The sequence below is a fragment of the Falco punctatus genome (assembly GCF_963210335.1).
Source record: "Falco punctatus genome assembly, chromosome: 2".
Lineage (NCBI taxonomy): Eukaryota > Metazoa > Chordata > Aves > Falconiformes > Falconidae > Falco > Falco punctatus.
This window is the reverse complement of record NC_137581.1, coordinates 79,685,207-79,707,603: the sequence shown is the minus strand read 5'-3', so window position 1 is coordinate 79,707,603 and position 22,397 is coordinate 79,685,207. Positions and strand designations below refer to the sequence as shown.

The 22,397-nt window shown below is 44.4% G+C and overlaps 1 protein-coding gene across 1 annotated transcript; it reads left to right on the top strand.

Moving 5' to 3' along the window:
- The first annotated feature begins 848 nt into the window (after nucleotides 1-848).
- Nucleotides 849-18,636, top strand: LOC308059424 (uncharacterized protein). The gene is made up of 3 exons (XM_080376768.1): nucleotides 849-11,151; nucleotides 12,087-12,233; nucleotides 13,811-18,636. Exons 1-3 carry the CDS (start codon nucleotides 11,070-11,072, stop codon nucleotides 14,152-14,154), a joined length of 573 nt encoding a protein of 190 aa, XP_080232894.1. The 5' UTR covers nucleotides 849-11,069; the 3' UTR covers nucleotides 14,155-18,636.
- Nucleotides 18,637-22,397: the final 3,761 nt, after the last annotated feature.

Here is a 22,397-nt window from a genome sequence, read left to right as displayed (position 1 = left end):
TGGCAGGAACAGTGTCCAGGATGGTCTGTTGCTGTGTCTCTGCATTTATCATCACCCTTCAAGAGAGATTGTGATGTTACCTTTGGTTAAGCAGACCCACAGATGCAGCCCCTTCCTTTAGAAAAGGTAAAAGCCCACAGGACGTCCCTGATTATCCCACTGAAACCTCTCCCGGAGCAGCATTTGTTAGTGCTGACACCAGCATACCCCAAGTCCTCTCCCTTCCTTGGCCTCCCTGCATACCAGCATCCAGCTGTCTGAAACAGTGCCCAGTGTACTGCCTATTTCCTTCTTCTCGCTCTATTCTTATTTGTAGTCCCTTAATCATAAGTTCCCACAGGACTATCAATAGCATATTTGTCTGACACAGACAGTTTCATTGCTATAAATTCTCCACAGCCCATTGAATAGAGACTTTTTAATTAGGTTTTAGAATTTTTCCATTAGCAGTGAGACGTTGAGAATTCAGGTCTCACTTCTGAAAAGCAAAATATTATAGAGAGGAAAGCTGCTTGATTTACTGCAACATTAACATTTTCCTCCCTGTATTTATGGGCATGAATCAATTGCTGTTTTGCTACGGTGGACAGAAATGTGTTTGACAATTTATTTTATTGTGTTACAAATGAGAGATTTAATCCAGTGATCCAGTATGAGAGCCCTCTTGGGATACTGTATTGTCTGTGTGACATATACAGAAAATGTGAACAGTATCTTTTACCTTCAAAATTTGATTATTTCCTATTTGCACCAAAATGACTGTATGTTCTCACTATTAAAGGGGTTTTCTGGGCCTTATACAAAAGGGGAAAAGATTGAACTGGTGCCACCTCCTTGACAAGGTGCTGCCTTTGGCCCTAGGCACCAGCCTCCATGGTCACAAGAAGAGGGCGAGTATCCTCCCAGCTGCTGAATATTCTAGACTCAGGGAATTCATGAACCAACTGTGCTATTTTTGGTTTTTAAAAAGCCTGGATGGATTTTCCCTTCCAGGAACTGTTGCAAATGGCTTTTTGTTGAGCTGTCAGAGACCTCTCTTGCTTGCTGCCTGTCCCATCCAAAAACATCTTCAGATTGGGAAGAACTGTCACGACGGTATTTGCCAGTGCAGTCCTTACAGGCATCAAGTTTCTATTCCAATCTACTCATCCCAACAAAATTTTAAGTTGAAAAAAATCCCAGTCAACTCTAACAAGCAATGTCTTAATCCTGCTAGGTACATTTGATCTAGTTCTTGCACCTCAGCTATAGTCTAGCATGTTGCATCGTCTTTCGTCGGGTTACATCAGGTAAGCAGGATGCAGCAAGGGCAGCCTCAGGTGCCATTTCATCTGCTGTGGCATCCTTCATCCCAGCTGGAGACTGCCAACATGCTTGTGTAGGCCTGAGCTAACGACCTTTGTGGCTTCTGCAATGCTCTCACCTGTAGTCATGTATTATAAGAAACACAGTAGAAAAAAATGTTCTTATCAAGATTTTACAGTTTTGAGAGGAAGAAAATATTCTTTTTCCTTTTCTGATTCTTGCCGAGACTTTACAGTTCACTTCATATGCTCACTCTCTTAAAATCCTTAAAAGGAAAATTCTGAAGGAATTTTATAGCTAGTCTTCTTTTTTCTTTTGAAATTTCTACCTTTTTCTTTCATTGTTTTGTTAACTCCTTTGAATAATTTAACTATATAGAGAGGTAGTTTTCCCACAAAGTAGCTCTCCTGTTAATACTCATATACTCTTACTAACATTAAAGCTTAATATTTCTCCCTCTATTTTTAACTTCATTTAATTGGTACAGAAGAAACACTTCCTGACCAGCATTTCCTCCACTCAGTCATGAATGAAAAGAGCAGTAACTTAAACTTAGTAAATGCAGCAAGTGTCCTGACTCCACTCTGCTGCCACCGTAGGTAATTTTTGCTAGCAGCTCAGTTGAGTCAGTGCAGGTCACTTTCTGCCCTCTACATTTTGTGCAGACCCTGCCACACTGTACCTCCCACTGAGCCTTCTCCAGTCCTCACTGTTCTTTGGAGATGGCTGTTTAGGCAGTATCTTTTTGCTACCCGCTTTTGAAACGGCTATGGCAAACCTTCTCTGAAATGACCTTTTCCTCCCACATGATGTCTTAGGCTCGCTTATTATTTCACAGGTCTTCTGCTTCTCCTATTTCAGGAATTTCTCATTTGTATTTATCTCTTCAGCTATTTGTGCCAGAAATAACCTTATAGCCCTTTGCCTGCATTGCCTGTTTTTGAAGTTTTGATCACCCACTGTTCCCATAGTAGCAAATGAAAACGATGGATTATTTTTTTTCATGTGTCCTGAATAATATTCAGTCCTTGATATGTAAAGTGAAAACCAGATTCACAATCTACTCTAAGAAGCTGCAAAAAAAATTAAAGGGGAACATTTACCTTTAGCTTGCAGAATTAATGGCTGCCAACCCCTCTGTGTTCCTATATATGCTACCACTTGCTCTGACATTAATGAATGAGTTATGCTAAAATGATACAATATGGGCAATATTTATCAGCTCTTCCATGCCACTGCCCTCAGCACCTCAGTGTTTGGAGCTGCCAACCAGTCTTGGTGCCTCCCTGTCTCTTGTCCTGGGTGCAGGTGAGAAGTGTTGGCCTGCTCATACCCCTTGCTGGCTGCACCACAGGGCATGCATCTTCACTGCATCTGCAAGCATCTTTCCCTCCCTCCCTCCTGCCAATCACCGTGGGAAGGAACTGACCCAGAAATCCTTCCCAAATCTAGCACCTTTCACAAGCGGTGCTAGATTTGAGTCTTTCTTCTGGTAATTACAACCAGTCCCCAGGAGTAGGTTTGCTTTGGGTTTTGGTGAGTTTCAGAAACATCTGTGAAACTCCACCCATCACAGCATTTTCCATTCTCCAAACAGGGACATTTTTACCTGATTCAGTATTAAAACCAAACTAGATTGTCTTGGTTTTGAACTCAAAACTTTCACCATATGATTAAACTCATCAATTCCGGAGAGTTTGAAAAGATGCTCCTAAAAATGATGAAAATCAAAAGGTGCAATGATAAAATCATAGGATTGGCCAGCCTAAGCTAAATCCATCCCTAGCCCAGTGCCTCATGCCATGCTTGGCCAGCTACAAGGGCTTACAGGAAAACTTCAAGAAGGAGTAGAGAGAATACAGCCATACACCATATTCTTCTCAGTTGTAACCCCTGCCTCATCATTTTATTGAATGCATTCTGGTGGTTGTATTCTGAGAGATGGTGAGTAACATCAGCTAAAGTCCAGCCAGGCATGGGCAGTGATACTTTCACAGAATACTCTTCCAACCTGCAATGATTTGCAGCTTAGACGTTTCCTCAGATACATGTATAGTTTGGGGATTTAATAGCCCCAAACAATTTTTCTTCAATGAGTTTATCCAATTGCTTTTCCGACCTGTGTGATGTTTTAGCATCCACAACATCCTGCAGAAGGGAGCTCCACAACTGGATTGCATCATATCCACAGGCTCAGTGAAGAACCGTCTTCCTTCACATGCTTCTAACCTGCCACTTGGACTTTTGTTAGATGAGACAGTGAGCTCTGCCTCCTGTGACCTGTATGAAGCTCACAGGCTGGAGAAACCTAGTGTATGTGGTCATTCCTGGTGTGGATGCTGTCCCACACCACCAACCTCGCTATGGGACTTTTTGCAGGCTGGAGATTGGAAACACAGCATGAAAAATTAGACATACCGTGGATTTATAAAATGGCATAACAGAGTGAATCTGTGTGATTCTCTATCCCTTGCCTAATAATTGTTAACCTGCCATTTGCTTTTCTCATGGTTGCTAAGCACTGAGCTCGTGTTTTCATAAAACTGTCTGTTATCCTCCATATGCTCATGTCATACTTACATCATACTCACACATACCCGAGTGATCGTGAACACCTCAGGGCCCATTGTTTTATTTGAAAAGGCAGGAACGCTCCATTCCCAGAAGTGTATCACTTCATACTTACGGACATTAAGCATCACCTGCCATCTTATTCTGCAGTCATTCAATTTTGCATAATCCATCTCAGCAATTGGCTCATATCTTTACTACCGCAGAAATATTGTTGGCAACAAATTTTGCCCTCTCGTCTCCTTTTCCAGATGGTTTATGAGTTTGTTAAGCTGCAAAAGTCCCAGCATAACTCTCTGCAGGAGCCTTCTTGTGACTTCTCCCTGAAGAGGAAAACTGTCCACTGGCTCCTGCCCTCTGCTTGTTACCCTGTTACTTTCCCAGGAGAAAACCTTCCCTGTCCATCCTGTGACAACTTATTTTCTAAGATCCTTACACTCTTCAAAACCTTTTTTCATAGCTCATTGCTCCCATGAGCTGGAGGGCTCTTCACAGCATCTCTTCTAATTACACTTTCTCCTTTTTAAATTGGATCAACCAGAATGTCACAAAGTGATGCAGACATAGGAACAGCAGGGACTGCAGTGGTATCAAAATTATATTTGCTGCTTTGTACTCGGTCCCTTTCCTAATAGCTACTAAAACTCAATTTGCCTTTTTGACACTTCGAATATTCAGTCGGTATATCCACAGTGATGCAAAGCTTTGTGACTGACAATAGCTAATTTGCAGCCCATCTTTGTGTTTATATAATTAGGTTACTCTTCCTCCATGCACTTTGCTTTGCACTTACCCACTCTGCCTTTCATTTGCCATTTATCACCCAGTCAGTCTTGTAAGATATTTCTGCAACTGTTCAGTTACCTGCACTTTTGAAAAACATGAAAAATAATTCTGAATCACCAGCATATTAATCACCTCGTTATTCACCAAGCTGTCTTGATCCTTTATGAGTATGTTGAACAATAAAAATGCTCTCCTCTGCCTTGTGATTACTGACCTTTGTTTCTTATCTTAAAGGAAGTTATTTGTTTATCTCTTTATGATTTTACTTCCCTGCAGTCAGTTTTGGTTTGTTTTTTTCCCCCGTTTTCTTTATTTGGCTTTTTAAAAAGGTCTTTTTTTTCTAGTAGCTTCTACCATTTAATTGTTCTGGATATATATGTGTGCTTGAGGACATCAGTTTCATATTTTTTTGTTTGATGTTAAGTATTTACCTTAAGTATTTCATATTGCGTCTTTAAATAGCACCCTGCAGTTTACAATCATTTCACCCATTTTAGTCTTCCTTTAGGTTCCATTTAATAAATCTCCTTGTTTGTATGCTTCCCTTTTTAGAAGGTAATAGATCAGGATTTGGAGTTTTTTATCATTTGGGCCATGGTTAACTGGAATGTATCACAACCACTATCACAAAGAGACTTTTCAGTGGCCATGTCTTGAACTAGGTCTTCCACAATTCAAGAGTTCCTTCCCCTCTCTGGGTCACTGCAAAACTGATGGGGTCTAGAAGAGAAACAAAATGCTTCTTTCCCTGCCTTGCTAACTACAGCCAGTGTGTCCACAGACTGGTCCCAACCTCATCTCAGAATGATAAACCTTTTCTGGTGTTACTTTGGTGCTCACAAAAAAAACCCAAAACAAAACAAAAAAGGCAAGTGCTGACAATGCAGGTATCACAGGCTGCTTGGAGAACCCAGAAGCATTAGGGGAAATAAAAGTCTTGGATCTATATTTCTAAATTGGCACTGAGATTTGCAATTGCAACCAAAACATTTTGCAAGGTATTGGATGTTGAAATTCAGACTTTTAGGTCTGACTCAGCTCTGAGTTATATATTTGATTAACTTCAAGTAATTATTTTTTTCAATTTTACCTTATGCAAGGATGCTGGCCGCAGAAATGTCACAAAACCCCTACTCCAGCATGGTCTGTGGTTTGTAGAAATGACATATTATTCCACAAAATTCCCTCGAAGAATTAAAGTTGGTTTTGACACCTGTGTCAGTATCTTTCAGGTAGGTGTGTTTTATCGAAGCAGTGGGTCTCAATGGTCACTCTGAACTCTCCATTCCCAGAATTAAGATGCAGGATTTTCTCTGTTTATTTTTTGAACCCACAGCTTAGTTGGTAGATAGGCAGTTAACATCCTCATCTGAGGGCTTTTGTGTGCTAACTCATCTGGTTAAAATATGTGGGAGGCTGACAGCCCTCTCCCTCTTTTACAGCAGAAATGTCACTTCTCCCAAGCATGCATCAATGCATCTTACACAACAGGTCATCAGAGATTGTATAGTACCTTTCAGCCCTGCTACTTTCTCCTCTGCCTCCACCACCACCAATTACAGCAAAATGTGTCTTTCTGTAGCTCCTTCTCCAGACCTGTTCAGATTTTGGTTGCCTTGAGGGTGAGTTTAGCAGTTCGGGGAGACAAGACATGTGGTGGGATGCAGACTGCTGCAGTAACCTACATCTGAACTTCGGTGTACGCGAGGGTCACAGAGTTTCTCTCTATATCCAATTCCTCCTGACTCTGCCTTCCCTGTTTCCCCTAGTGACACATATCTGCCCCTGTTCTGGTGGCTGACATTTTTATGCAAAAGGTTTCTCTGTAGCATGGCTTGTAAAAGCAAGCCAGGCAGCAACCATGTAACGAGCGCTGCAAAACCTTTGGCTGGACTCCAGGGTCTTACATACATGAATGAGTGTTTAAGTTTTTTCAGAATTCTCAACTGTCCCATATTTCAGCCTGTGATTAACAACATGCACAGTTTCAAGTTTTAGAGTCTCCTGTGCTATAGTTAGGTCCAGCTGTGTTTTCCCAGTTGTGGTATTTTTAAGCTTCCCTATGAAGTGTTGCTTGGCTGATTGCTTCTGAAATGGGAGCCACACTGACATAAAAAAGGGAAGCCAGCCCCAGTCTGTACCCAGGAAGAGTGACCCCGATGAGTGGCACCAGTTGTACCGCTCTGCATAGACACCTCCAAGCTGCAGCACAGCTCTTGCCTGCTTTGTGGGAAACAAAGATTTTGAGCATGTTTTACAACAGACCTATATCTAAAAATAACATAATTAACCACCTCCCTCAGTTATTCAAAATATTAACCTCTACGCTTCAAAAACACAGGGATTTTTTATCTGGGCTAGAGAATAACCTCTGCTAGGGAAGCCCAGTACATATCTGAGACCACGATGCTTGTTACAGGCATTGAGCTGGGAACCTCTTCCAGGTATTTTTACTTCTGTTCAAATGCACACTCCTGCACAATCTCAGCAACCTTGCTGGCCTCTTGAAACTCCCATTCCTAGATGTGTTTGACACAGAAATAAACGAGTACAGGCTCAGATCAGGAAGGGACATTATTTGTGGATGCCCCATCCCTGGAAGCATTCAAGGCCAGGCTGGATGGGGCTTTGAGCAAACTGGTCTAGTGGCAGGTGTCCCTGCCCATGGCAGGGGGCTTGGAACTAGATGATCTTTTAAGGTCCCTTCCAACCCAAACCATTCTATGATTCTATGAATTGACTGCAACATTGCTTAAAGAGTGTATTAAAAGTTTTTTTCAGCATCCAGGTAACTCTAATTTACACCAGGGACTAGGGAGAACTGAAATGATTTCTGACATTAGCCCAGGATTCCTGCTGCATGCAAAAATCTGCAGCTCCAGATCCAGTCCCCTAATTTATTTATTTTTATTTGATTTTCTCTAGTTTTTAACAGAAGCAGCAAGGAAGCTCATCACTGTACTATGCCTTGCAAGGACAAGTGCCACATGGGAATGTGCCTATTGAAAACACAAGGGTCAGCAGGACAGTAGCTGGAAGACACTTCCCTACTTCCAGCCATAGCATCTCATCCAGAGAGGCGTACTGAGAGGAACACCCCCATGCTGGGAGCCCAGACCCTACCCACAGACACAGCAGCTGCCCGCTGTGCTGTACACAAACCACCCATATAGCTCATCATGGTAGAGCATCCCCACAGCATGGTCCTATGGGCCCCATGGGAAGTACACCCTGAAAAATACACCCTTTAAACATTGTGGTCCTACAGGCCATACCATGGGGGAGAGCAGGCACCTGCACTGTTCCCTACACCACATGTACCTCCAAAAGGAGTGGAGGAAGGGAGATGTGGCAGGGCACCAGCGGCCGTTGTGAAGCAAGACAAACAATGAGCCTAATGATAAGGGAGAACAGTACTTACTCATTGCTATGGTTTCTAGAAACACTCTCATAAAAACTGGCGCTGCAGTGAATGAGCGGCATGTAGCGAGAGGCTCACCTAAGTGGTGTTGTCAGACTCCTGAGCCTCTCCTTCTGCTGAGTGCCCCTCACACAGCTGGAAGGAGCAAAATTGATGAAGAGTCCCCTCTGCTTTGTCTCTGATTTTTTTCTCTTTTATGATGATTTATTTTAGGGAGCACTCATAACTTGGGATTTATTTTGTGGGCTCTCGTGCAGTAGTGTTAGCCCAATGACAGATTTCTCAGGTCAGCACTCATACTAACAGTTACCACAAAAGGAGATTCCCTTTAGGACAAAAAAAGCCCTCTTTAGGATGAAAACCTAAGTTGTGCTGTTGGTTGCTGGTTCTTTGGTTTTAAGTGAAAAGAAAATTTAAAAATACCAACATCCTTCAAAAATTCTGCAATATTAGAATAAAAGGTTGCACCCTGTTACTGACCTGCGGCAGGGTCTGTACCAGCCGTGGAGATTTCTCCATTTCCTTGCTGGGAAGGAAATGAGAGCACCAGTTCAGCTAAAAACCTCTGTGGGACTGGAGGAAGGTGGTGAGAGGGGACACAGAGGCTGGAGGGGAGGAAGGAGCCCTCCAAGCCCCTTCTGGCCATGGGCACTCACAGAGCCTGGGCACCCTATACTGAGTTACCAAAAGGTCTAGGCAGGTGCTGGCCTCAGGGAAGGAAACATATTTACAGGGAAACCCCAGATAATTTTCAAAGCTTTACTATATAAACATATTAAAGATCTTAAAGTAATTATCTGGTAGAAAGCAAAAAGCTTATTTCTTTTGCTGTGTTTGTTTTAAGATGCCTATCGAACACTCTTGCTGCAAAAAACCCTCAATGGTAGGTTTGTTTTTGTGCATGCAGCTGGGATTGGACCCAAGAGGTAGCAGCCAACAGATAAGGACTTAATGGATGTCCGGTAAGGTAAGAAGCAGGAGGGTCCAAGGTTATCGGCAGTTTCACCTGACACGTGATGGGCTGCTAATCTGTTGAGAACTCCACCGAAGTTTGAAAACAGTGTTCCCAGATAATGGTTTTCCTCCCATGAAAGGGCAACATTTCAGCCAGTCTCACACCCTGCACCATAAGAAGAAAGCTGATGGAAAAATTACTAATGACTTTACTGGACTGGGCATCATGATGGGCCTTTGGGAGAACTGTCGACTTTGCACATAAGGAGAAAATTGGATTTTTAAGTATGATGCTTTCTCCCAGTGATGGAGGTACATTGCGTGATATGAACTGCTGAGTGCTGGAACTTGTTGGTATCTTGTGAAATGAAGAATGCACTAATTGGTTTATGAATCACAACTTTCAGTAAGAAGTGCCATCAATATATTCAATAGGGATGGACACAAATAAAGTCCATAAAGCATTAAATAAGTTAAAGAGCAGGAAAATGAGCTCTTACTATTTTCTCCCTTGCAGACCAAAATACCTCCCACAGGGTTCAAAATACTTTTCAACAAATAGATTACCTTCAAAACACAACTATAGAAGTTAGAAGTTTTCACTTCGAACTTTGTCAAGGAAAGAGACACAAAACAAACTCATGTATAATAATGAAAGGCATGAAGACACAATTCTGTGAAAGATGAAAAAAAAATGTATTGAATCCCCTTTTTGGTGATGAACAGGAAGAATTCCCTGGTGGTTTTCCCTTGCCTGCTCTGTGGGTACCTCCTCTGGAGGGGGTGCAGAGATGTTCCCACCATCCCACTGTTTGTGTCCCTCTCCCTGGCACTGTTCTGCTTGTGGTCAAGCATCTGAAAGTAGCTAGAAGTTGAGAAATGTTACAGTAAATGGTAGAAAAATGTACAAAAGGGAGATTAAAGTTTGAGTGGGCAGTCCAAGTCCCAAGGCCCATGGTCCTGAAACAGCCCAAATGCTGCCTTAGAGGTCACCTTGGAAACCAGGGGAAAAGCAATCAGGAAATTAATAGGTCAAATGTGGTGCTTTGGAAGTCTGGTTTTAGCAAATCCTGTGTCCATGGTGTCAGATGGGGTGGGAGGCAATGTGCTGCTCTGGGGACTGGACAGAGGGGATGGGGGAAGCCCCCACTGCGGTCCCCCTGGGACAGGACCCACAGGCTGGGAAGGGGTCTGCTCCTTGTGCAGGACAGCAACTCCAAAACATCAGCTGGGGCACCTGGGTCTGGCCCCTGGGTGAGCACAGTGCCTGTGGGTCAGGCTGAGATCATATATAACTTTTCTTTTCCTCTCTTGAGCCTCTTTATGCTGTCGTCCCTCTTGGCATTTTTGGTTTTGGTTGGTTTCCCCCCCTCCCCCCCTTACCTTACCTTTTTTTCCTATTCCAAACTGGTTCAAATTGCCTCATGTGTGGAAACAAACAGCAGCCTCGGCTGGGCTCGGTATTTCAGTCACATCTTCCACTTTCCGTATTTATGCCTCTCTTCAGCTGCATGGTTTGCCCTGTGGTCTTCTGAAGCTTGGAGGTGTCACACCTCCAGCCCTCCTGCTTTGCCCATTTCAGAGTAAGCATAACCAAAACCTTAAGGCCAGGGAAAAACTGAGGCAGAAAAGATACACTTGGACAGGAAATACATGTACGTATTTTTCAGTAGTGGCAACCATTTAAAGCTGCCCAGAGGTGTGAAACACTCCAATGGCAATGAAATCAGCTGGGGCTGCCCGAGGCACCCAACAGCATCCACTTAATAGATTATGGGATCATGTGGTAGATAAGTACCTATAGTTACATAATAGACACATTATCAATAGCTCATGGGAACCTAGAAATTTCTCTTAAGGATATCAAACTACACATGGCAACATTTCCTAATTAAACAAAAGAAAAGTCAACCTCTGGGTGAAGCATCAGATGGAACAATGTTATCAGACCTTGCCAGGCAAACATGAGGTGCATATAAAATGAGCTGCTCCTGGGCAAAGCAGCACCTCTCCTCCAACCACCTTCCAAGAAATGGATCTCAAAGTGATCTGTGCACTCTCTGCCATCCTTGTCATAGCCCTCAGCACCCTGGCAGAGGGAAAGGCACCACCAAGTAAGTACATTCATCTGCTGTTGCCTTCACAGGTATGTATGTGGGCCTGGTCCTACTGACTGTAAATGCAGCAAGAGCACATCTCCACTTTACCTATCAGACAGCAAATGTTTTGCTCTGCTACTATTACCAGAGTCTACTTTTTAATTTTTCCAGAGATATCTGTGGCAAAATCGTTGCAGGTCATCTCTTGTGCTGCAAAGGCAAAGGGACAGATGTGCCTGGGAGCTCTCTAGAATGGGACTCGGACTCAAACAGGACCAAGCTCGATCTAAATAGTCTTCTGACATTCATTTTATGCTACTTTGTCACATGAATACAATTTCAAAGGAGTCTATCTGCCTCCTCAAAAAGACAAGTCATTTAGACAACTTAGGAAGTGAAAAGCAAGTAACTCAATGACAGGCAGCTAGGGACATGTCCAGAAATTCTTGGTTGTGGATGACTGTGCAGTAGACTTTAAATATTAAAAGTATAGCCGCAACTACTTGCACATATTCTTATGTTTTTCTAGTCACCTGAGGAGAAGGCCAAGATTTTGTATCTTTACACCTCTTTGAATATCCACTGGACCCTTAATCCTTTCTTTGCATGACGTGGGCAAAGTAGCAAACATTTACTAGCATGATATTTGAAGTTATGGGTTATTACCATTTGACATGGTCTATTTGAAGTCCACAGACCCCACTGTACTGGGCTTGCTTGGCTGCAAGCGAGAGCACAGATTTTCAACCCTTACTGCAATTGGTGGAGTTTAAAAGCAGCTTTTAAACTGCAGAAGTTTTGGTCTTAGCAAGTGACAGAGAAGGTGCACTTGCAAAGATGGACAGAATCTAGGGAAAGATCATTGTTCTCAGTGGACATCTGATAAATGCATCTCCGCTAACGAGTGTGCAAACTGACACCCAGTCCCTTGCTACTCCTGTCCTGAACAGCAAGATGCCAGTGTAAAGTGATCCCCAAGGAGCGGAAGAACTGCGGCTACCCGGGAATCTCAGCAAAGGAGTGCAGGAAAGCTGGGTGCTGCTTCGACGCTTCAGTCCCTGACGTACCCTGGTGCTTTGCTGCTAAACCAAAGAAAGGTAATATCTCTGCCAGAAACACTGATTTACCTAGTGTTTGATTATGCAGAAATGTGTACAACCCAGGAGCAGCTCTGCTTTTTTTCTCAGGCTAACGAAGTGAGCACAAACCTTTATTAGAAGACCACTGGTAGTAAAATGCAAAGTCAAACCTTGCTTACCAATCAGTCTTTTGTCTCATCCTGTTCACACAATATATTTCCTCTTCTTTCAGGTTTCTAATTATCAAAGAACCCATGCTGAGTATTTAAAAACATTTCACTGCCATTTGTGGTCTTGTTCATCAGTAGAGCAAGGGATCCTCAGCACTTATTTGAATGGGTTTTCTCTATGGCTGAGGAGGGCTTTAGCACTGCATGTCAAAGTCCTGAGCAGTTGTTTGACACCTGTACAGAAGACCACAGGCATCCTACAACTTCCAGTTGTTTTTTTTTTTCTCTTTTCTCCAGCCTGTTTTGATAATTGCTACTTCCTTTCTCTCCTGCCTGCTTCCCAACGTAATTCCACTTGGTGCTTCTTTTTTTTTTTCTCTTCCATTTTTTCTCCCAGTCTTCGTTTAATGCAAACTCCAAAATATTCCAGGGGAAATCTTTTTCTCCATTACATTTTTCCTTCTAAACCTTCTATGTCCTGTTTCCATTTTTTGCCTCTGTTTCCTCAGAGAGGGTAAGAGCTGCTCTTCCAGTCCTTCAGTGACTGGGTGTATAATTTACGTAACTGCTAAACGCCAGCTTTTTACTGGGCTGATTGCATGACTCCTTAGGAGAACTTCAGAGCAATCCCAGCAGTTGCACAGGTGAAATGAAAGGAAGTGAGGGTGCAAAGACAATGTTACCAATAAAATAACTTGGTATGAATCAGGATTGGTCACCAGGTCTCAGGTTTGTTGGAGAAAAAAACATAATTTTGCTGTTTGCACATCATGAAAATCAAGAACAAACGGCAGCACCTTTCAGTGTCATTCTCACAGAACTGCTTTTCTGAGCAGAACTGTTTCAGGAGAGGAAAACTGAATTATTCAGGCCAGGTGGTGTAACCTCATTGCTTGTGTTATTATTTTAAATTGCCTCAATGAGCTGTGATTTCCTCCTAAATGACCTACCTCCTTTCCATACCTCAAGCTGGCACACGGAGGAGGCTGCGTTTTTCCCTCCCCATATTACCTAGGCTGCTCTGGGGTTAGCAGTGGATCAGGTCGTGAATATACCCTGGGCCAAGTCCAGTGTCTGTGGTACTGTCATGGGAGACACATGGTGGCTTTTCACCCCATTGCTGGACCTGGGAGAGGAAAGCTGGGTTGCTGCCTACCAGACACTTCTAGGGGTGAATTTTCCCCCCTCTGTCCCCGGGGGCACCGTAGCAGTTCCTCACTCCTTGGTATTTAGTTTTGCCTAACAGGCGTGGTGAGGATTTGGGTGAACCTGCTGCCTGAAATTGGTATGGAGAAGGTCATCGTGGCTGTCATGTCTGCTCACTGGCCTCACCTTTGTGGCCTGCCTTTTATTTGTGAATTATGCCACCAGGTAAATGCAGCAGAAAGTAACAAAACCTCCTTCCTTCATTTTTGCTTTACGCAGTTAAGAAAGTGTGTCCCAGCGATCCTCACACCAGGATAAACTGTGGCTTCCCTGGTATCACAGCTAAGGAGTGTGAAAAGAAGGGGTGCTGCTTCGAGGCGCATCCTGCTGGTGTCCCCTGGTGCTTCTACCGCCACGTGGTGGAGGAAGGTAATGTCCGGTACAAGACACCGTCCCCGGGTCCTCATGGATGCACCTTGGCTCCTGGCAGGGTCCATGCTGTGCCCAGGCTTGGTGTGCCGTGCCAGCCCAGCGCGGTGGGAGGCCACACGGGAGGGATTGAGCAGGACAGGGTCTCCCCACCTTCCCGGTGTGGGTGCAGAGCTGCCTTACCCGAGGCGTGAGCAGGAAGGGGCAGCTAAACCCTGAAAAGACTGGCTTCTTGCACAGGAGGGGTGGTGCTGCTGCAGCTGAGCCAGGGGCTTGTGGCAACGTGGCTGCACGGCTCGTCTGGGCTCAGGTGTGAGCTCGTGCCCTCAGCTAACGCCGTGCAGCTGCAGAACTCACATCTACTCTATCACAAGAGGCAAAAGGCTTTGCTTTAAAAATGTGAATGAAAACTACAGAAATTTCTGATCCCCTGCTTTTTTTTTTTTTTTTTAATTAAGATTGACCTTTCAGCGTATCTAACACAGATAACCAATAGCATCAGACAATTCCAACCTGCCCCACAGTGTATTTTGTACTGGAAACAATTCACCGTAATTTGTTTTTACTGATCTGAACCGGTTAGGAAACATGTGTGCAGATAGGGGAGGGGGGAGCAACTGCTAAAAAATTGCCTTTTTGATGTCCTGCATTTAGGCAAAACACCTCCTAGCATTTTGTGTAATGTGTGGAGAAAACATGCCTCTTAATCTGCTTCTCCTCTTTACCTCCCCAGCTTGTTAAAGGAGAAACTTCCATCAAGAACCTTGTGATCTCTGGACCTACTCCAATGGGAAACAACAGCTGGAGACCCCAACTCAAACTTTATAGTTTGCAACAGCTATGATTTCTAGGCCATTTTTACCTTGTATTGACTCCTTTCTGATGAAAAGTTACTTGTATCATTTATTCTTTCAGTAGGCTAGTACTGTGCAGGTCTTCACTGTAATAAAAGAACTAAGATGCAATTTGTGAGTTCTCTGCTGTCTTTATTTTAAAGCTGTGTATTTCTGTTTCCCAGGAAATTTAGCAACCTGCCGACCAGAGAGCAGTCACTAACACTTCTGAAAGGAACACGGCACTCAGCTTTTTGAGTTACACTTCACACTTGCAAGTGACTGCTTGTATTTGTTAGCTGGTAGGTGCTTCACACAGGCCACTTGCCCTTCTGAAAGCTGAAAATATTCTTGGTATGAATCAGGATTGGTCACCAGGTCTCAGGTTTGTTGGAGAAAAAACCATAATTTTGCTGTTTTCAAAATTTGCAAAACAAATATTCAGTGTTTCCCTTTATATAGCTACAGCTATGGAGTTGGATGTTTTTTTCCCCCTCGAAACACAGGGAAAGGTACTTTTGTTAGCTGACCACTGAGCTGGTCTGACTCAGACACCTCCTGGTCTCTGCATCACCATGTCTCTGGTGCTGCCAGTCCCTCAGTGCTGCTACCAGTGGGGCATGGAGTAGCACAGGAAGGCAGGTACCCACCTGGTACCCTACCTAACTCAGCACAGACCCTGGCTGCTGATGCAACATGCAGCTGAATCATAGAGACATTTAGGTTGGAAAAGATCATTAGCTCCATCCAAAGAAGGACAACGCAGCTGGTGGAGGGTCTGGAGCACAAGGCTTATGAGGAGCAGCTGAGGGAACTGGGGTTGTTTAGCCTGGAGCAGAGGAGACTCAGAAGGGATATTGGTGCTCTCTATAACTACCTGAAAGGAGGCTGGAGGCAGATGGTGTTCAGTCTGTTCTCCCAGATAACAAGTGACAAGACAAGAGGAAATGGCCTCAAGTTACACCAGAGGAGGTTTAGATCGGATATTAGGAAAAATTTCTTCACTGAAAGGGTGGTTAGGCATTGGAACAGGCTGCCCAGGGAGGTGGTGGAATCACCATCCCTGAAAGTGTTTAAATATGCATAGGTGTGCCACTTTAGTGGCGGACTTGGTGGTCCTGGGTTAACAGTTGGGCGTGATGATCTTAAAGATCTTTTCCAACCTAAATGATTCTATGATTCTACAAACCTGCCTGCCATTCTTACTGCTAACCAGCATTCCCCCAAGCGGGTCCCATGGGTCATGCTTAGCAAAAGTTCCTGCAACACTAAAAGCAAGGCACAGGTCCCCTGGCCCTGACCTATACCTGTAATAGAGCCTGCTGTGTCTCACAAGTCACAGAAGAAGCTCCTGGTCTCCAGGTGAGTGTGGCTGCTTTCTCCTGGATGTCTTAAATGCTCAGCGCAGCAGCTTGAATGCTTCCCTGCTTCAGCTGAGTAAGAACACAGTGAAGAGCCTCTAAGAACACCACTGGGAACAAAACGGGTGACACGAGACTGCCGTGGCAGTGACTTGTACTCAGGGCTTAGCAGGAAAGAACAGATGTGCAGGGTTGTGCTGCAAGGAGAGAGAAAATGCAGTGACACATGCCTCCTTAGGGATTTCCCCAAGTACACTTCTGTGATGAGTAAGTTTATCCAAGTGGGTAAAAATTAGTCATTCATAAACCATCATACTCTTGCACTTACAATAGGCTTGAATAGACTTGAATATGGTGGGATATTGGGGACAATATCAACAATGAAGGTCTTTGCTGAGCAAGGTTTGGTGTTGTAGCCCAGATGAATTTGAAAGGCTCAAGCAGAGTGTAATCATGATAATACTGCACTGCAAAATCTGGTGCAACAATTAGGTGTGTTCACCAGGTAATAGGGCCTTCATAGGAGTCTCATTGGGAGAAAGAATGAAAATGCAGCCACACTGAAAAGGGTAACCTTAATTAGTGCCGTGGGGAGTCATCTGCAGGGACTGAAATTAGATGCCAGAGTCAGGGTTCTGCCAGGGCAGAGCTCTCGCTGAGCTACATGTACTTACCAAAAGTCTTTTCCTGCTGCAGAGGGATGGGGCGACATGTGCAACACAGAGTGTAAGGGAACATGCGGGTATTTCAGAGGGACAGGCTCAGATGTGTAACTGCTTACTACCCTCGTCACACCCTCCAGACCTCTCTGTTGGGGCTGTGACAACGAGGCAGGTGCAGGTCAGTGGTCCTGCTGAGCTTCTTCTGCCAGAGTGTACCAGGGCTGGTTTTGGCTTTGCAAGAAAAGTTATGAACAGAAATGTCTTATTAAGGGGAGAGGGGGTGGGTACCGTGTCATCCTCTGCTACAAACCCTGACTGGGAAACAGCCCGGCGAGGCACAGCAGCTGAAACTCCTGGGAACTGCTTGAGCCCCTCTGTTTAAATGGTCTGTATCTTGGTGTGGCAGAAAAGAGCAGTGATGGTGCAGGAAAGCCAGACTGACAGCAGTCTCACCCTAAAGGTATGAAGTATGAAGGGCTGAACTTGCTCACTTGCTGTCTCTGGGCACAGTGTCCCCTGCAAAAACCATTAAGTGCTGTGTGCTGACCAGCAAACCATTCCCAACGACGTGCTAAGCCAAGGCGCTGGGTCATGCAGCTGCTCTGGACATTTGAGGTTATAAATCAGAGTTAGCTGCTCACAGCACAAAGAATTATGACCTAAGGATCTGTCATCAGCAGCAAGTCCTAAGGGATGATGGCTATCTGGGAATTTACATTAAGTAAATATTTGGGGTCTTGCTATGTAGACTGTTATCCATACCCACCCAAATGCGCTTGAAAAAGCTGCCTAGTATTCTTAAAATTAACATTTTGGGTAAGAAAATAAGCTGGCAAAAACAGAATAGAAGACACAGCCACTGAGGACTTGAAGATGGCAAGCAGAGCCAAGGCAGAGCAAAGTGACATCACAAAGCAGGAACGGGGCCCAAAGAGGAGTGTGTGGGACCTGCAGAGACATGGCTGCAGAAGGAAGGACCTTGCTCTCCTCACCTTCAGAGTTACTCTGTGGGCTCCCCTCACCTGAGTCAGTCACCATGGGCCCCATTCACAGCCCTTGGAGAGAAAAAGACACCTCTGGGCTGGAAATCATCTGGCTACTTCATATGTGCCCAGTAGGGTGAATTGAACTGCCCAGCAAGGCCTCCTCCCTGCCCAGCTCCAAGGGCTGGCTGGATGAGCGGCTGTACGTACCCGCTCTCCTTCCCTGGGTTTTCTCATCAGTGCCTTTTGATGCTGGGGAGAGCCGCCCAAGGGACAGAAGAGAGAGAGATGGGGAACACCACAGCCCCGGCACAGATTTCTGACTTGATGCTGGATTTCCTAGCCAACCTGGTGGCAAAGGCCCAAGAAAGACAAATCACTGCACGAGAGTAGAGGTGTCCTGGTTGCTGGCAACTGATGCTTCTTGCAGCTCACAGCCTGGCCAGTGGATAGACACAAGTAGATATGTGCAGTTTGTTCATTTATTTTGCGTGAATAGATTGACAGGCTTCACTAGCTCATGTGATTGAAATGTGATTGTGTAAACTCTGTCCTTTTCTCTCCTTTCTTCAACTTCCCCCCTGCCCCCCACCCCCACCCACTCCCGTTCTTTTTGCTTCTAGGTAGCTCTATCCAGCACAAGGAAGAAAAATTAAAACAGAGACTTTAGAACTGTTTTTAGTGTTTCAGGCTGGTTACTTTACCCAATTAAACTATATAATAGAAAGAAATCTGAGTGCAACCACAACACCTTGAGGCTGATGGTGGATAAGCATATAACGAGGCTTCTCTTCTAACAAAATGTGAATCAGTTTTAACAAGCAAATATAAGAAGCCCAAATGAAGACTTACCCTTTGTATCTCCGCAGCTCTGCTTGCACACCCACGTCACTGTACCGTGAGTGCCGAATAAGTAAACAAAGTTCTGAATATTTTTCTGGGGGGAAAAATAGTAGGTCAGCTACATGACTTTCATCAGCAAAGGTACTACCATAACAGCAATCAATTCTTTGTGACACAAAGCACCTGTGCTGATGAGGCTATTATGCCAATAGTGATTGACATTTAAAATCACAAATGCCTGTGTCCTGGTTTAATTTTCTTCTCAGTAGCTGGTGCAGTGCCATGTTTTGGATTTAGTATGAGAATAACATGGGTAACACACTGATATTTTTAGTTGTTGCTAACTGATGCTTAAACTAAGTCAAGAACTTCTCAGTTTTTTAGGCCCTGCCAGTGAGGAGCGGAGGGGACACCGCCAGGACAGCTGACCTGAACTAGCCAAAGGGATATTCCATACCATAGAACGTCATGCTCAACATATAAACTGGGAGGTGTTGGCTGGGAGGGGCTGGTCACTGCTGGGGGATGGATTGGTCGGGCATCGGTCAGCGGGTGATGAGCAATTGTATTGTGCATCATTTGGGTTGTTTTTTTCCCCTTCCCTTTGGATTTTATTCCTCTCCCCTTCTCTATCCTTTATCATCATCATCATAATTATTATTGTTATTATCATTGTTATTATTTTATTGTATTTCAGTTATTGAATTGTTCTTATCTCAACCTTCACATTTTACCTTGTTTCCCAATTCTTCTCCCCACCTTGCTGGGGTGGAGGGGAGCGACTGAGCAGCTGTGTGGTACTTAGCTGCCGGCTGGGGTTAAACCATGCCAGCCTGATAGTCCTAAACTGTCTGTAATGATGACAGCTGTGTGCAACCAGTGCTTCAGCTTCTAACAAAGGCTGAATAGAAAATGTTTATTATCATTGCAGATTGATTGCCTGTGTGGTTCTTCAGTGAGTGAGGATATGCTACTTTTATCTAAAGCAATTGTAGCCAAGGAAAAGGTCTCCGAAATGATCCATTTTGAAGCAATGCAGGAAAACTGTATTTGGCTGACATGGAGAATTAACAGAGGAGAAAACTAGGACAGACAAGTAGCTCAGAGCAGATGGGTGCTAGCAACAAAGAACAAACCTGCAGCAATGTGAAAAAGGGATGTAACTGAAAACATCTCCAAAAGGTATATTTTAATGTGCCCACTTACTTCAGACCCTATTCCCAAATGTCTCTGGAAAGGGTATGACTCCCGCTAACACTAGTATCACACACCTCCCCTGGCAAAGCTCCCATTCAAGAGGAAGGTTTCAGACAAGGTGCTAAACCAAAGCAAAAAAAGACTACAGAAACTAAAATCTTCCTCTGTTGAGAGCAGCTAAATTGCATGGTTCTGCCACAAGTCTCTAACGGGCTATCAGTTTTACTAACCAGCTTGGAAAGCAGAAGGTAACACACAAGAACAAATTCTGATTCTCTCTGTTAAAACCCAGCAGAATGATGATCTCAAGACCCAGATTTAGTTTCCAGGAGGTTGTCCTTGCTGCCAGGCTGAGTCCAAAATGGGGAACTTGCTGCTCTGAGTTGCCAGTTGCAAAACCTTCCTTATGAGCAAAGTTCAGATGAGAGTTTCCAAAGCTCTCAGGCAAGAATTTCCCAGGTGGCTCCCTGCCAGAAACAAAAGTCCTCTTCAGGCAGAACCGTCCATCATTATGCTGTAGACTTCTATTCCGTCATCTGAACCTTCTTCTAAAGCACTTGAAAGCCATCAGTGTCAGTACACAACTCAGTGAGCTGCCTGACTACCTGAGACAGAGTGCACGGTGCCCATCCCAGTGCATTCCACCCAATGGGAGGATGGACCACAAATGTGTCCTCAGTACTAGAGAACAGTGGCCAAACAGATTTTGCTTTAAAATATGTGTGCTGCAACATATAATACATTCAAGTGCTAGAACTAAGTAGTAGTGCTCATGCATGCTATACAAAAGGATGCTGTTTTGTTCATGTGTTTGCAGTCATTTGGTGCTACTTGCCCTGCTAGTGAATGGTAAAATTTCTGTGTGCCTATCAGAAGTGAGATGGGTAAGAAAACAAGTATTTTTCTCCTGGAGACTAGCGTATCTGTTCATCTAGCTGTAATAATTTCTTGTGATTTGTGAGCACCCTTTGTATACCCGTTGTGGTACCCTGAAATTTCCCTCAGAGTAGACACTAGACAAAGACAGGCTCCTGCAGGGTCTTGCTCCTACCTGCCTCCAAGTTATGTCTTCCAGGCTTCCTTCAATGTGCGCTTCTGTCTCTGAGCATAACAAAAGGTTGTTTTGGATTTAATACTGAAATAGTGAAATAAAACTCTGGAAGTGTTGAATCAAATTATTTCACTGCAGCTGAGCTGAACACCTTCATTGCTGAACTTCTTGCAGAAATCTTCAGGAAATTCCCGGAGTATGAAGCCCTTTGTCATGGTTTAACCCCAGCCAGCAACTAAGCACCACTCACTCACTCCCCCCTGGTGGGATGGGGAAGAGAATTAGAAGGGTAAAAATGAGAAAACTCCTGAGTTGAGATAAAGACACTTCAAGAAGTAAATCAAAAGCCACACATGCAAGGAAAGCAAACCAAGGAGTTCATTCACCACTTCCCATCAGCAGGCAGGTGTTCAGCCATCCTCAGGAAAGCCAGGCTCCATCACGCGAATGGTTACCTGGGATTTCAAACCTCCCCTCCTTCCTTCTTCTTCCCCCAACTTCATATGCTGAGCATGACATCTCATGATATGGAATGTCCCTTTGGTCAGTTGGGGCCAGCTGTCCCACCTATGTCCCCTGCCCTGTCCCTTCTCGTACCCCCCCAGCCTGCTCGCTGGTGGGGTGAGGAGCAGAAAAGCCCTTGGCTCTGTGTAAGCGCTGCTCAGAGGAACTAAAACATCCCTGTATTATCAACGCCATTTCCAGCACAAATCCCAAACACAGCCCCATGCCAGCTACTACCAAGAAAATTAACTCGACCCCAGCCCAAACCAGCACACCCATGAGTTTGTTGGGTCTGACTAAACACAGGGGTGGCCTGATGGTTGTTTGAAAGCAGGTATCATCTGTCTGATGATTTTAGTCTATGGTGTTTCCAGAAAGCTTAATGAAAGGTAAATTTGGCAAGTAAAACCCAGCCAGGGCACACGCTCCTTCCCACCACAAAGCAGGATTTCCCCTGCTTGTTATCCTTTTTCAGACTTGGCATTATGCCCCATCCAAGGGATGCTTCACCGAGACTTAGGATATGGGTTTCAACAAAGAGGAGGAGCAAAATCAAAAGCTTTACTGTAGCTTTTGTTTCTTCTCTAACTACTTTGGGGCTACTTTCTGATTCTTACACAGGAGAAAGACAAAAAGCACCTGTAAGACTCTTGATAAAGCCATGACATTACTTAATATTTGACTCTACAAATCTGGTGGGGATGAGCAAGGAGGTCCTAGGAATGTGGAGCTTTACTCAACCTGCCCAGCAGGGCAGATGAACTGGCAGCGGGACAAGAGAATGACTATGTGCTAGAAACAAGTGGGGGGAAATAGTGCTACTCTGAGGGGTGTTCTTGCAGTCAGGGGCTGACAGTGGTTGAGCTTCATGTTTTGATACTATTTTCCACCTGTGGAAGAGATCGAGTATTGACTTCCTTCTCAGCCTTCCTATCAGCGTGTGGGCACAGGCACAAAAGTGAAATGGCAGGTATCCAGCACTGCCATCACACAAAGTTAACAC

Coding starts and splice junctions, on each gene's coding strand:
- LOC308059424 (XM_080376768.1), top strand. CDS start 11,070: ATGGATCTCAAAGTGATCTGTGCACTCTCTGCCATCCTTGTCATAGCC. Junction 11,152..12,086: donor AGAGGGAAAGGCACCACCAA/GTAAGTACATTC, acceptor TGTCCTGAACAG/CAAGATGCCAGTGTAAAGTG. Junction 12,234..13,810: donor TGCTGCTAAACCAAAGAAAG/GTAATATCTCTG, acceptor TGCTTTACGCAG/TTAAGAAAGTGTGTCCCAGC.